At 49.9% G+C, this 14,738-nt stretch overlaps 1 protein-coding gene across 1 annotated transcript; it reads left to right on the top strand.

The window, feature by feature from the left end:
- Positions 1-565: 565 nt before the first annotated feature.
- On the top strand, positions 566-12,978 carry SPATC1L (spermatogenesis and centriole associated 1 like). Its single transcript, XM_080655518.1, has 4 exons — positions 566-857; positions 5,636-5,968; positions 11,813-11,964; positions 12,385-12,978. Exons 1-4 carry the CDS (start codon positions 656-658, stop codon positions 12,709-12,711), a joined length of 1,014 nt encoding a protein of 337 aa, XP_080511644.1. The 5' UTR covers positions 566-655; the 3' UTR covers positions 12,712-12,978.
- The last annotated feature ends 1,760 nt before the right edge of the window (positions 12,979-14,738 follow it).

The following is a 14,738-nucleotide window of genomic DNA, read 5'->3' on the forward strand; positions in this document are numbered from 1 at the left end:
GGGAGGCGCTGGAGCTTCTGGGGCTGGGGCCATCGTGGCTCCAAGCTGGGCTCCCTCTGTCCTCACTGCCCCTTCCTCCCTCAAGTGTGTGGCCCAGGGCACCAGACACCTGCCCAGGTTGGGGCTGCCCAGCCAGCCTCCGAGAGCCTGGCTGGGCCTGGAGTCGGGAAGTCTCCTGGTCCGAGGCTCAGAGTGAGGGAATGGTGAGGGTGGCTGCACAGTCACTCAGAGTGAAGGCGGACTCCCCACTGGGCCTGCGGACTCCCATGGTGTGAATGGGATACCCCCTCAGCCCAATATTCTGGCTGTTCCTAGAAGGTGCCAGAACCATCCTGTCTCAGGCCTGGTCCTGTGTGTTCCTTGGCGGGGCTGGCCTCCCCATGAGCGTCACAGGCCCCCCACCTAGGCTTTGCCTGCCCCCACCTCCCTCGTCCCTCCCTGGTGTGAGGGGTCTGCCGTGTGCCCTGGTCTGGGCACCCCCAGGAAGTCTGCGGGTGGCAGTGGGCAGGGCGCCGCCTCTTTAAGGCGACATCACAAGGCTGCGGAAGGTGGGGCCCTCGTGGAACTCCGGTCTGGGCTGTTTCTGCGGTGCCGTGGCTCTGGATTTCCATCTCCATGGGGCCACAGGCCCACACGTGAGCAAGGCGTCCTGGTCATGGCCGAGGGGAACGAGCTGATGAGCAGGCTCATGAGCGAGAACGCCGACCTCAAGAAGCAGGTGCGGCTGCTCAAGGAGAACCAGATGCTCAAGCGCCTGCTGAGCGAGAGCTGCCAGGAGAGCTGCAGCCGCAGCAGCCGGGACCTCCTCTTCCCCAAGGCACCCTCCTACCCTGAGGCCTGCTCCCCCACAACTGCAGGTGAGGCCCCAGGGTGGCCTGGGAGTGGGGAGCTGCTCCTGCGGGTGGTCCCGGCCCCCCTCCTTCCCTCAGGTTCAGGTGCTCATTCTGCTGTGTGTCCTCAGGTGAGCCTGTAAGTCCACACCTGGAAAACGAGGTGCGGTGGCTTCGCCACTTGAGCTGGTATGTATATCAGTGACAAGCACACAGCGCTGCCACAGTGGCTTACAACAGGATGTGTGTGACCTCAGGACCTCCAGGCCCCGCCAGGCCCAGCACTCGGCTCTGCTGCCTGCATCCCTCTCGGAGAGCAGACTGTCCCGTGTGGGGTTCACATGGCCATCCGTCTGATCCCATGACAGGCAGTGTCCTCCCAGGGCTCCGTGACCACGGACAGCCTGACATGTGCCTCAGTGGCCAGCTGCAGGGGTGACTGCCGGGAAATCGTTGGGTCAAAGGCTGTGAGGGGTGGAAATGTTGAAATAGACCCTGATGAATGCTCTCCAGAAGGCTGCGGCCCCTACACTCTGCCAACGGAGGAGCAGGGGCCTGCCTTCCCTGCCTTCCCATCACCCAGCCCGTGAAGCAGCCATGCCTGCTCCCGGGGAAGCGTGTGCACGGTTCCCAGCCAGGCTCCTGTTGGGCTGTTCCCTTCGCTTGGGTTTTCAAGCACAATGCACAGTTTCAAAGGCACCAGAGGGGTGGCAGGTCCCCTCGGCCCCACCCCGGGCCTCCCACCTCAGTTCTCAGGGGTGTTCACGCAATCCTCATTGTTTTGGGTAGAGATGATTTTTAGTAGTTTTTGACTATTCTCTATGTACAGTCCTCTGCCTCTTTCCCTTTAACATCTCACATGGTTATTTCTGTGCTGCTATAAGTATATTTTTAAATGACTGACTGTGATATTAAAAAATCACATGAACACAATTTAATGAACTCTTTTCCTCATGTTTATACTTCTTTCTTATCCTGCGATAACACAGCAAAAAGACTTTTATATTTAGGGTTATTTCCTTAGGGGTACATTTTGCTAAAGTAGAGTTATCAGCTCAGAGTCAGGGGTAATTCTTCTTCACATTATTCCTTTTTCTCACATTTTTATCTACTTATTCTTCCATATACCCCAAGGATGACTTCACCCACTACGCTATGCTGGCTCACAGTTTTTCCAAGCCTCCTCACCTGTTTCTCACATATAAATTTTCACATTTATCAGTAAGCTTATTCCGGGAGCACCTCATGTTCTTTCTTACAATTATGGATTTTTTTCCCCATTGTATTTTTGGAGTCATCAGAATTGATGTATTTTGAAAGCTGTTGATAGGTAAACACCCAATCTACATCCAGCCTCTTCATAAGCTGTTTTTATTCCACTGTTTTTCAATTCATTCCCCTGTTTTCTACGTCTATGACTGCACTCTTTACAAATGACCCTTTAAACGAGATGGACAGCGTGCACACTTGTTTTTATCTTTGTTTCTCAAACTCTCAGAACTTTGGCTCCAGCAGCCTGTCCCCTGTCCTTCTGGCAGGCGGTGGGCAGTGATGCCCTGTCTGCCCAAGGGGTGGCGGACAAGCAGGCTGGGTGGTAGGGAAGAGTCCTTTCCAGTCCTTATTTTTAAAAAACAAAAACTTGAGAAATGGCTCATCTGGTTCAATTTTGATGACCTTGTTTTGGCATCGGTGGACGTGCCCTCAGTGGCTTCCCTCAGCCTGTCCGTGGAGTGTCGCTGTTCTGCTCCCTTGGGAGACCCAGGGTCCTGGGCTTTGCAGGGTCTGGATGGGGCTTAGCTCAGGATCTCAGGCTCTGTTCCTCCGCGAGTCTGGGCTATGTTTTCTTCCTGTGGGTTCTTTGCAGGGATTTAATAGGAGAGTCTTGACAAACTAGAACCTCAGTCAAGCATCTTTTAATTTTTCAGTGTTCCAACCCCGTTTATATGATGTAGGGATTATGCATTGTCTGGGAATTTGCAAGAATTCACCGGCCAACCACCCACCCCTGCAGTCCTTTAGAGCATAATTATTTTACAACTTCCAGATTTTTCTTCTTTCTTTATTGGTCCGTTTAGGTTTTCTACCTCTTATTGAGTTATTTAAAAATAATTTCCCTGAAGATCTCTTCTTTTATCAAAATTTCCAGTTAACATACAATTGTATATAATCCTTTCTAATTCAAGCATTTCCTGCCAAGTCATTCTTAAATCGCTTTTCTCACTTTCAGTTTTATTCCTGTATGTTTTCTCTTTCTCTAAAGTAGCTTTCCATCGTTTTGTTATCTTATTGGACTTTCCATAGAACCGTTTCCAGTGTATTTCTGCTGTCATTTTTGTAGTTTTTAAATTTTTGCTTTCTTGAAGAGTTCTTCCCATATTTTGATTTGAGGGTTTAGCTTTTTGGGTGATTTTTAAAAAGTAAAGAACTTACATTACTAATTTCTTTTTTAAAAAAATATTTTTATTGATTTTTTACAGAGAGGAAGGGAGAGAGATAGAGAGTTAGAAACATCGATGAGAGAGAAACATCCATCAGCTGCCTCCTGCACACCTATTGGGGATATGCCCGCAACCAAGGTACATGCCCTTGACCGGAATCAAACCTGGGACCTTTCAGTCCACAGGCCGACACTCTATCCACTGAGCCAAACCGGTTAGGGCTTACATTACTAATTTCATGATAAATATAATTTTGAATGTGCTAATGTCATACTCTAATGTTCTGATTTTCATTTTTTCTCAATAATTATGCTTTTCTATTTTTATTTTTGATATGGTCATTACTCAGGGAATCCTTTTAATCCTGAAGAGACAGAGTTTTCTGTTCACTCTTGTTATTTCTTTATAGTTTATTATAATGTGGCTTAAAATTATACCTGTATTTTGGACTTGACTGATGATTAACATTTTTTAAAGTGTTTAATACAACTTCATTGAAGTCTTGGGGATAATAGGAGTTACAGTTTACTAAACTGAAGCTAAAAGCAAAGCCCAAAGCCACCTGACCACAACAAAAATTCCTTTAGAAGCAGTGAACAGACTGTCAAACTTCAGCGGGAAGGCAGGGGAGGTTGGGGGGGGGTGCTGTAAGAGATCAACTGAAGGACTTGTACGCATGCATATAAGCATAACCAATGGATACAAGACACTGGGGGTGGGGCAGGTAAAGTGATGTACTGGGGGGTAGGGGAGGCCGGGCGGAAGGTCAATGGGGGAAAAAAAAGGAGACATATGTACTACTATTTGTAATACTTCAAAAAAAAAAATGCCTTTAAAGCCAGTACTAGATGGCGCTCTTCCCCAGGTCTCTGAGGTGAGTGGGACAGAACCCCCTTTCCAAGCACTGGGCTCCACTCTCCTCCAGGACTGAGCGGTTTTTGATGACTCATGCTGGGTGAATTCTTGGAAGATGGTCGCTGACAGGTTCTGGGCCCTGCAGTGGGCTGGGCGGGAGACTGTGGGGCCCTGAGCCGCCGGGACTGGCTGTGCTGGCTGGGTGGCAGACAGGAGGCAGGACTCATACTGATTACTTTTCTCCTGTAGAACTGTGTTTTGAGGAAAGCACTGCTGGGGATAGAGTAGTAGGCACATTTTAGGATTTAATTTTGAAATATAGCTCTTAAACTATTTTTTCAAATATACATATTTGCTTTATTACTAGGAGAAAAAGTCATGACATAGGGGTTGAAAAGGATTTCATAGACCACAGAGGAATTGATAGGTTAAATTTGACATGTTAAAATTTTAAAAAATCTGCATGATAAGAGTCAGCATAAAAAAGGGCTAAAGGGGGGATAAGGACACATATGGAATACCTTAATCAATAAAAAAACAGAGTTAAAATATCAGCAAGGCACCCCCTGAGAGAAGACATTTTATCAACAAGGCATTAGGATGCAGAGTACCAAAGGGACTGCTACAAATAATTTAACCAAAAAAATGAGCGAAGAAGAGGAATAGATATTTCACAGAATGGGAACCTGAGCGGCCCATGGACGCACAAGATGTTCAACATCACCAAGGATTAGGGAAAAGCCACGTGTCATCAGCTTGGTCTGTAAATACCACGGAGTGATCAGAAGCTGCTGTGTGCACAGGACCGCCACTGCTGTTGTAGAAAACAGCTAGCCCTACCCGGTTTGGTTCAGTGGATAGAGCGTCGGCCTGCAGACTGAAGGGTCCTGGGTCTGATTCCGTTCAAGGGCACATGCTTGAGTTGCGGGTTCGATCCCCAGTAGAGGGTGTGCAGGAGGCAGCCAATCAATGATTCTCATCATTGATGTTTCTATCTCTCCCTCTCCCTTCCTCTCTGATACATAAAAAACAAAAATCACTGTACCTGTGTGTGTGCATATGTACGTGTGCTAGGAAATGGTTAAATGAACCAGCTAGCTACCAAGTAACTCAACATGGATAAATCTCAAAAAAGATGCTGCAGCAAAAAGGTTTACTGCAGAATAAAACGGGCATAGGTTGGTACCATTTACATAAAACCGAAAAAGCATGTAAAGGTCACTGTATTGGGTGTGGATGCATGGTGGGTAGAAGCTCCCGAGGCACACATGCTTGCTGGGCCCATAACCGCAAGGCTGGTGGCTTCCTTGGGCAGGGGCGGGGCCCACAGTTGCTGCACCCACATCTTTCACCTTCTCCAGAGAGGAATGGGGAGGGCTCTGAAGATGGGGGATGTGAGCAGGCATCAGAGCTTGGGGTGGGGTGTATGAGTGTTCTTAAAGTGTCCTTTACACTTGGGGGGTGTTTTAGAAACATCAGCCTGACCTCTCCTCCCTTTCCTCACTGCCCCAGTTCCAGATATTGGAAGGTTCACCAGCATCCCTGAGGTGCCCTCCCAGCTGCAGACATCCTCGCTGGAGGACCTGCTGTGCTCGCACGCCCCCCTCTCCCGCGAAGATGACACTTCCCCAGGCTGTGTGACTTCCTCCCAGGTGTCCTTCAAGGCTTTCCTCAGCCCCCAGGAGCTGCACGCGTCTCGTAGCACTGACAGGAAGCTGTGCCCGCTCCTGAACCCCTTGCAGGACCCACTGGAGCCCAGGGAGATGACCCGACCCAAGAAGGTGTGCTTCTCAGAGAGCAGTCTGCCCTCGGGAGACAGGACCAGGAGGAGCTACTACCTTAATGGTACGGTGAGGGGGGCACTCGGTGGGCACTCGGTGCAGTGGCCGGCAGTTGGATAGGGCGGGTCTGGGTGGTCATCTGAGCACCGCTTCTCCACCCACCCAGCACAGGGAGGAGAGCGTGGCTGGGAGGCCAGGATCCAGGGCTGCTTCTGTTCAAATCTTTTGCCCATTTAAAGAAAATTGGATTGTTTATCATTGCGCTGTAAGAGCTCATCATATAGTCTGGATACAAGTTCTCTTCTGGGTATATGTTTTGCAAACGTGGTCTCCTGGTTTATGGCTTTTCCATTTTCAAAACTTTGTTTTTTGAAGAGCAATACAATTTAATTTGATAAAGTTTGGTTTATTGACTTTTTATTTTTTTATTTTTTTTTTAAATAAATCTTTATTCAGATTATTACAATTATTTCTCCTTTTTTCCCCCATAGCTCCCCTCCAGCCATTTCCCACCCCACCTTCTGCCCTTATCTACCCCCCACTGTCCTCATCCATAGGTGTATGATTTTTGTCCAGTCTCTTCATGAACCCCCCCATACCCCTTTCCCCCTGAGAATTATCAGTCCACTCCCCTTCTATGCCCCCGATTCTACTGTATTCACCAGATTATTCTGTTCCTCAGGTTTTTAATTCACTTGATTTTTAGGTTCACTTGTTGATAGATATGTATTTGTTGTTCACAATTTTTATCTTTCCTTTTTTCTTCTTCCTCTTCTTTAAGAATACCTTTCAGCATTTCATATAATACTGGTTTGGTGGTGATGAACTCCTTTAGCTTTTTCTTGTCTGTGAAACTCTTTATCTGCCCTTCAATTCTGAATGATAGCTTTGCTGGGTAGAGTAATCTTGGTTGTAGGTTCTTGCTATTCATCACATTGAAAATTTCTTGCCACTCCCGTCTGGCCTGCATAGTTTCTGTTGAAAAGTCAGCTGACAGTCGTATGGGTGCTCCCTTGTAGGTAACTAACTGTTTTTCTCTTGCTGCTTTTAATATTCTCTCTTTGTCTTTTGCTCTTGGCATTTTAATTATGATGTGTCTTGGTGTAGTCCTCTTTGGATTCCTTTTGTTTGGGGTTCTGTGGGCTTCCTGGACTTGTAAGTCCATTTCTTTCACCAGGTGGGGGAAGTTTTCGGTCATTATTTCTTCAAATAGGTTTTCAGTATTTTGCTCTCTCTCTTCTTCTGGCACCCCCATAATTCTGATGTTGGTACGCTTGAAGTTGTCCCAGAGTCTTCTTACATTATCTTCAACTTTTTGGATTTTTTTTTTTGCTTTTTGCTTTTTCGGTTGAGTGTTTTTTGCTTCTTTGTATTTCAATTCTTTGACTTGATTTTTGTGTTCTTCTTGTCTGTTTTTGGGTCTCTGTATAATATTTTTTATTTCAGTCAGTGTATGTTTAATTTCTAGTTGGTCCTTTTTCATCTCTTCGAGGGTCTCGTTATATTTATCGGCCTTTTCTAGGATATTCTTAAAAAGCCTTATAACCGTGGTTTTGAATTCTATATCCAGTCGTTTGTTTTCCTCCATTTCTTTCGTTTGTGATCTGATTCTTAGACGCCGCATTTTCACTGCTTCCCTGAGTTGGTAGATTTGTGTGCTAGGTTTCCAATTTGGCCCAGTGGGTCTGCCTCCCCAGTTAACCTGAGGTGGACACTCTTGGTTCACACCTTTGTGGACTGTGTGTACAGCCTTGTTGTAATTAAGTCTTTATTGTTGTTGGTATCACTGGGAAGAATTGACCTCCAGGCCAGTTGGCTGTAAGGATCAGCTGTGTCTATGCTGGGAGAAGTCCGGTGCTGGAGACAGCCTTATAGGATTAGACTTGCCAAATTGCAATAGCCTCTGTGCTCAGCTTGGATGGGGTGGAGTCTCAGTCTTGGCTTCCCATCAGCCTTGCCCTTGCTAGCACGTGTGTGCCTTCAGTCCTCTGCCTTCCCGGCTCCCGATTCTCCGCCCGAGAGTCCAGACTCCCCCCACAAGAGCGTGGGTCTCCGGGGGCTCGCCTGGAACTGGGGTTCACTGCAGTCAGAACTGGGGCTCACTTCAGTAAGAACTGGTGTTCAGTGCCGTCAGAAGCCTCTGACTCCCTTCTGTTAGGGAAAGCCTGTGGCAGCCCCCGCAGCCTTTGTGCGCACTGGCGCGAGCGGACTTTCAGTCTTCCGCCTTCCCCGGCTCCCGAGTCTCCGCCCGAGAGTCCAGACTCCCCCCACAAGAGCGTGGGTCCCCGGGGGCTCACCTGGAACTGGGGTTCACTGCAGTCAGAACTGGGGCTCACTTCAGTCAGAACTGGGGTTTTGTGCCGTCAGGAGCCTCTCACTCCCTTCCGCTAGGGAAAGCCTGTGGCAGCCCCCGCAGCCTTTGTGCGCACTGGCGCGAGCGGACTTTCAGTCTTCCGCCTTCCCCGGCTCCCGAGTCTCCGCCCGAGAGTCCAGACTCCCCCCACAAGAGCGTGGGTCTCCGGGGGCTCGCCTGGAACTGGGGTTCACTGCAGTCAGAACTGGGGCTCACTTCAGTAAGAACTGGTGTTCAGTGCCGTCAGGAGCCTCTGACTCCCTTCTGCTAGGGAAAGCCTGTGGCAGCCCCCGCAGCCTTTGTGCGCACTGGCGCGAGCGGACTTTCAGTCTTCCGCCTTCCCCGGCTCCCGAGTCTCCGCCCGAGAGTCCAGACTCCCCCCACAAGAGCGTGGGTCTCCAGGGGCTCGCCTGGAACTGGGGTTCACTGCAGTCAGAACTGGGGCTCACTTCAGTCAGAACTGGTGTTCGGTGCCGTCAGGAGCCTCTCACTCCCTTCCGCTAGGGAAAGCCTGTGGCAGCCCCCGCAGCCTTTGTGCGCACTGGCGCGAGCGGACTTTCAGTCTTCCGCCTTCCCCGGCTCCCGAGTCTCCGCCCGAGAGTCCAGACTCCCCCCACAAGAGCGTGGGTCCCCGGGGGCTCGCCTGGAACTGGGGTTCACTGCAGTCAGAACTGGGGTTCAATGCGGTCGGGGGCTCCCTTCCCCCTTCCGCCAGAGAAAGCCAGCCAGGCACTCCGCCGCCCTTCCTCTCTGCGCGCACAAAGACCCTTTGCCGTACCTCCAATTCTCTGTGAGCTTTTCTCCTTCCTTCTAGTTGTAGAATTTTCACTCAGTCAGCTTTCCTGCGGTTCTGGATGGTGTCCGTTCTGTCTTTTAGTTGTAGTTTTGAAATTGTTGTGCGAGGCAGCAGTTTAGGTGTTTACCTATGCCACCATCTTGGTTTCTCTGGTTTATTGACTTTTTAAATAATAAATATTTTATGCTTTTTGTGTCCTATTTAAGAAATCTTTGCCAAACTCAATGTCAAAAAGATTCACTCCAATGTGTTCTTCCAGAAGTTTTATAGTTTTAGGTTTAACATTTAGGTTCAATTATGAGCTAATTTTTGTATATAGTATGAGGTTTACATTAGGTAGCCACTTCTTCCAGCAACAGTATTTAGAAAGATTACCTTGCCCTGGCCAGTGTGGCTCAGTTGGTTGGAGTGTTACCCGTATACCAAAAGATCTCAGGCTAGATTCCCTGCCAGGGCACATACCCAGGTTGCTGATTCGATCCCTGATCGGGGTGCATACGGGGGCCAAGGATTGATGTTTCTCTCTCACATCGATGTTCCCCTCTCTCTCTCTCTTCCCCTCTCTCTAAGAAACAAATTTTTGGATGAAAAAAAAAATTATCTTTTCCCCATTGAATTGACTTGACACTTTTGTCAAAAATCAGTTATCCAGATATGTCTGAGTCTATTTCTTGATTCTCCAGCCTGTTTTATTTGCCTATGTTTATGTTGATTCCAGTACATCCTGTCTCAATTACTGTAGCTTTATAAGACCATAAACTAGATGGTATAAGTTCTTCCACTTCGTTCTCTTTTTGCAAAGTTGTTCTGGCTATCCTAGGACCTTTGTATTTCCATATGAATTTTAGAATCAACTTGTTCATTTCTACAAGAAAGTTTGCTGGGATTGTCCTGGATCTATAGATCAATTAGATCAGTTTCCAGTGCAATGGCACCTTAACAATGTTGAGTTTTCAGATCCATGAACATTTTATATCTTTACATTTATTCAGGTGCCCAGATTATTTGGTCGAGCATTATTCTGGGTATTCTGGGTATTTGTGGGAGGATGTTTTTGGATGAGTTTAATATTGAAATCATTAGACTAAGTAAAGCAGATAGCTCTCCTTAATGTGGGTGGGCCTTATCCAATCAGTTGAAGGCCTGAATAGGACAAAAATGCTGACCCCCTCTTGTAGAAGAGAGAATTCTTCTTGCCTTTAGATTCAATGGAAACGTCTTGGGTCTCATGCCTGCTGCCTCTGGACTGGAGCACATCATTGATTCTGTTGGTTCTCAGACCTTTGAACTCATACTGGAGCTATATCATCAGCCATCCTGGGCTCCATCTTAATGACTCACCTGCATATCTTGGGACTTGTCAGTCTTTATAATCATGTGAGCCTTTATAATAAACACATACATATGTACACACACACACTCACACTCACACCCTATTGGTTCTGTTTCTTTTTCTTTGGAGAATCCTGAAAATGCATCTTTGTGTCCTGCAACCTTACTGAACTCAGTTATTTGTTCTAGCAGCTTTTAAAAAAAGATTCCTTGGGATAGATGATCATGTCAAGGTTATTTTTTTCATTTCTAATCTGTATGACTTTAATTATTTTTCTTGTCTTATTGCATTGGCTAGAACCCCTAGAATAATGTTGACTAGAAATTGTGACAGTGGGCAGTCATTTCTTTTATTGATTTAGGGGAAAGCATTCAGTTTGTCACCATTAAGTATGATGTTCACTAAGGTTTTTGCATATGCCTTCATCTGGTTGATGAATTGCCCTTTAATTTTTAGTTTTCTTAGAGTTATCATAAATGGAAGTTGGGCTTTGTTGAATGCTTTTTCTGCATCTTGAGCATTTGATTTTCATTTGTCATCTGTTGATACAGTAAATTACATTGATTGATTTTTGAATTTTAAAACCACCCTTGCATTCCTGAGATAAATCCCGCTCGGTCATGATGTATTATAGTTTTCTGTATCATTGGGTTCAATATGCTAAATTTTTGTTAAGAATTTTTGTTGTGTGTGTGGGATATGAGATGGAGACTTGGAGGGGAAAGGTGGTCCATGTTCCTGATAACATCTGGGAAATTACTAAAAATAGAATCTCCTGCCAATCCAGCAATCCTCTGCACAAACATAGAAAAGGAGTCTTGCCATCAAATAAACATTAAGCCAGCCTGCAAGGCACAGAGGTTGCCAAGATCGACAGAATCTCTCCTTTCACCAGCCAGGCAGACTAGACTTGTTATGTGCGTTACATACGTGTTCTCATGTTACTCAGTACCCCATCCTTGGGTGATGGGACAGGCCTGGGCATCCTGTACTCACCTGGTCATAGGGACGGGGCTTGATCCAGGTGGAAGGCAGACTCTCTGGTAACAGGGGGACAAGAAAAACAATCCTGGGCTGTAAAACATCCCAAAGGGATGGAGCAAGGACTTAGCATCCCAGGTTTCCTAGGGAACACGTTAAGGAAAAGGAAGAGAGGAAGGATCCTTTTCCTTTTTGGCAACAGAAAATTCAGTTTTCTTTTACCCTCCCAGCGGGGGCTGGAGGAAGGCGCTTATACATCACTACTGAGACCGGGGCCCTGGGGAGCCCCTGTCAGTGCTTCACCTGGAACCTGCAGCGGCCACATTCAAATCGGCCCTTTCCCTCAAATGGATACCGGAGCACAGGCAGGAGGAAGGCAGGTGGCCCTTGACCCTATGTGTGGGGGACCCCAGCCTGTCTCACCGTCCTCCCCTGCCCCCCGCAGAGATCCACAGCTTCACCAGCTCGGAGAAGGATGGGCGCATCGTTGGGGAGATCGCCTTCCAGCTGGACAGGCGTATCCTGGCCTACGTCTTCCCTGGGGTGACCCGGCTCTATGGCTTTACCGTGTCCAACATCCCTGAGAAGATCAAGCAGGTGTGCCTCCTTGCCCCGTGGGGGTCACCTTCCTGCCCCAGGGTCTCCTCCCTGCCTGTCACCTGTGATACCCTATGGAGGCCTGGTGAAGCTGAGGGGTGTCTGAGGACACACACCATGGGGTGTGCTGAGCCCTTGCCATGAGCACCTCTGCCTTGTGGCCTGAGACAGTCTCAGGAGTGGCTCCGGGGCCACAGAACACGTTGGCCTCGCCCAGGATGGGGCCCTGTTCTTGTCCCTGACACTGCCTGCTGGAGGGGAGAGTGGGAGACTCAGCGTGCTGTGATGGGGAGCTTGGCTCTGGGCTGGTTTGCCCATCTGTGAAGCTTCCTTCACGGAAATCTGGTCACTGTCCCCACCCTGGCCTCCTGTGATGGTTCTGTGGCCAAGCCCCACCTTCCCCATGCGCTGCGTCCCCAGACGTCCATGAAGTCCCTAGATGGCTCTGTGGATGAGAAGAAGCTGCGGGAGCTGACACACCGCTACCTGATGCTCATGGCGCGCCTGGAGAAGCTGGGCTACAACCGCGAGGTGCACCCCGTGTTCAGTGAGTTCCTCATCAACACCTACGGCATCCTGAAGCAGCGGCCCGACCTGCGTGCCAACCCGCTGCACAGCAGCCCGGCCGCCCTGCGCAAGCTGGTCATCGACATCGTGCCCCCCAAGTTCCTGGGCGACTCGCTCCTGCTGCTCAACTGCCTGTGCGAGCTCTCCAAGGAGGACAGCAAGCCGCTCTTCGCCTGGTGAGCCGGCGCCCCAGCACCCGCCACGCCTTTCCTGCAATAAACGTGTTTGTTCCAAACCTGGGGGCCAATGTGCCTCCTGTGAGTCCCCTCCAGCGGGGGAAGGGCCATGTCCGCTGAGGGAGAGCCCAGGGCCACAGGCGGGCACACTGCGCAAGAGCAGGCACCTTCATGGACCGGCCGGGCGCACCCAGCGCCCACAGCCCCGCCAGCGCCCACACCTGCGTGGCACTTGTCACACTTTATTAAAATCATCTGTTTACTTGTTTACCTTCGGCTCTTTGAGGGCTTGAGAGCGCCTTGGTCATCGCTGGGGCTGCACACAGGAGGCGCCCCTGGTGTTTGTGGAATGACACCCGGACAGAGCCCCGAGGGGGAAGGGCTGAGGCTTAGGCAGGGCCCCAGCCCCCAACCTCAAGGACCTTCCCCTTGAAAGGGCCAGAGGTTCCTGTCACAGTCTGGGTTTTTCCAAAAGCAGAGCCTGTGGCAAGGATTCAGGGGCAGGCAGGATGGCAGCAGACTCTGCTGGGCCCTGTGCAAAATGAAAATGCAGGCCCCTTGTTCAAAAGTTAGGAAGTTTGCCCTAGCCGGTTTGGTTCAGTGGCTAGAGCATCGGCCTGCAGTTTAAAGGGTCCCAGGTTTGATTCTGGTCGAGGGCACATACCTAGGTTGCAGGCTTGATCCACTGAGCCAAACCGGCTAGGGCCCTACTAGAGTTTTTAATGTCTCAAAACCCAGCGTCACCCCAGGTCCAGTCCCAGCATCTTGTGTTCCAACCGTGGCCAAGCCCTGGTCCAGGACCATACCCACAGGAAACGTCCCACTGCTCCCACTGGAGCCCTCAGCCCTATCTGTCTGAGGTCTGGAGAGGGTAGGGGACCTCCAGGGCCTGGCTTTGCCTCCTCCCTGGGGTTTGGCTTCAAGTGTCTCCAGTAACTTCTCTGTGGTGGGGACCAGGAGGAAGGTGTTGGGGTTTCTGGGCCAACCCTAGTGTGGGGCAACCTGTCCCTCAGGCCTCACAGCCTGGTGTCTCCTGGACATCCTGGACCTTACGCCCCTATGTTGGTCAGTTCAGGCTGCACCACAGAATAGGTGGTTTAAACAACAGACATCATTGTCTCACAGTTCACAGGTGCCACAGGGCTGGTTGCTCCTGAGGCCTCTGTCCTTGGCATGTACACACCGTTGTGTCTTATGTCCTCACATGGCTGTCCCTCTGTGTGTCTGTGCCCTAATCTCCTCCTTTATGGGGACACCAGTCTTGTTCAATTAGTGACCTCACTTTAACCCAATTACCTCTGGAAGGATCCCCTCTGCCCCCAAATACAGTCACTTTAGGGGTTAGGGCTTCAATGTGTGAATTTAGGGTCACAATCATTCTATAACAGACCTCCATGCTTCCCTTCCAGCCGCTGGACACCGACCTCTGGCTGAGGGCCCCTCGCCTCTTGGGGGTCTCTGCAGGTGCACGCATGCAGTGCTGGGGCCTCTGCCACAAGAGGTGCTGGTGGGCACTTCTGGGTGCTCCCGGGCTGGAGGCTCTCCCCAGCTGAGGCCTGGCATCAGGGCGGGTATGGAGAGCAGCCCCAGCTGGGCTTGTGGCATTTGCCAGGTGCTGCCAAGGCTGCCACAGCCCCTCTGTGGGACCTGGAGGGGGTATGGCCATCACCCACGGCCTCCCACATTCACCCAGGGGAGCCAAGATTGGAGAGGACCCAGCTGGTCCCCAGCCTCTGAGAGTCTCTGGGTTTGCCTGTCCAGGGTGGTAGGGCCCCTCTTCCTCTGAGTTCCCGTGAATCGAACAGCTGGGGATCTGAAGATCCGGGCACCTCCTCGCCTTGGCCCCACCCCTTGCTGAGGGGTGAAGCAGCCTCAGACACTGACCACCCTAACAGCTGTGTGGGGTACCTGTGCCTGGGAGAATGACAAAGGGGGTACCTGTGCAGTGCCCACATGTTGTCAGAGTGGCCACGTGACTGGTGGGCCTTTGCAGAATGAAATGCCCGTCCTGATTAAAAAGATCATATAGCT

The sequence above is a fragment of the Plecotus auritus genome (assembly GCF_963455305.1).
Source record: "Plecotus auritus genome assembly, chromosome: 2".
Classification (NCBI taxonomy): domain Eukaryota; kingdom Metazoa; phylum Chordata; class Mammalia; order Chiroptera; family Vespertilionidae; genus Plecotus; species Plecotus auritus.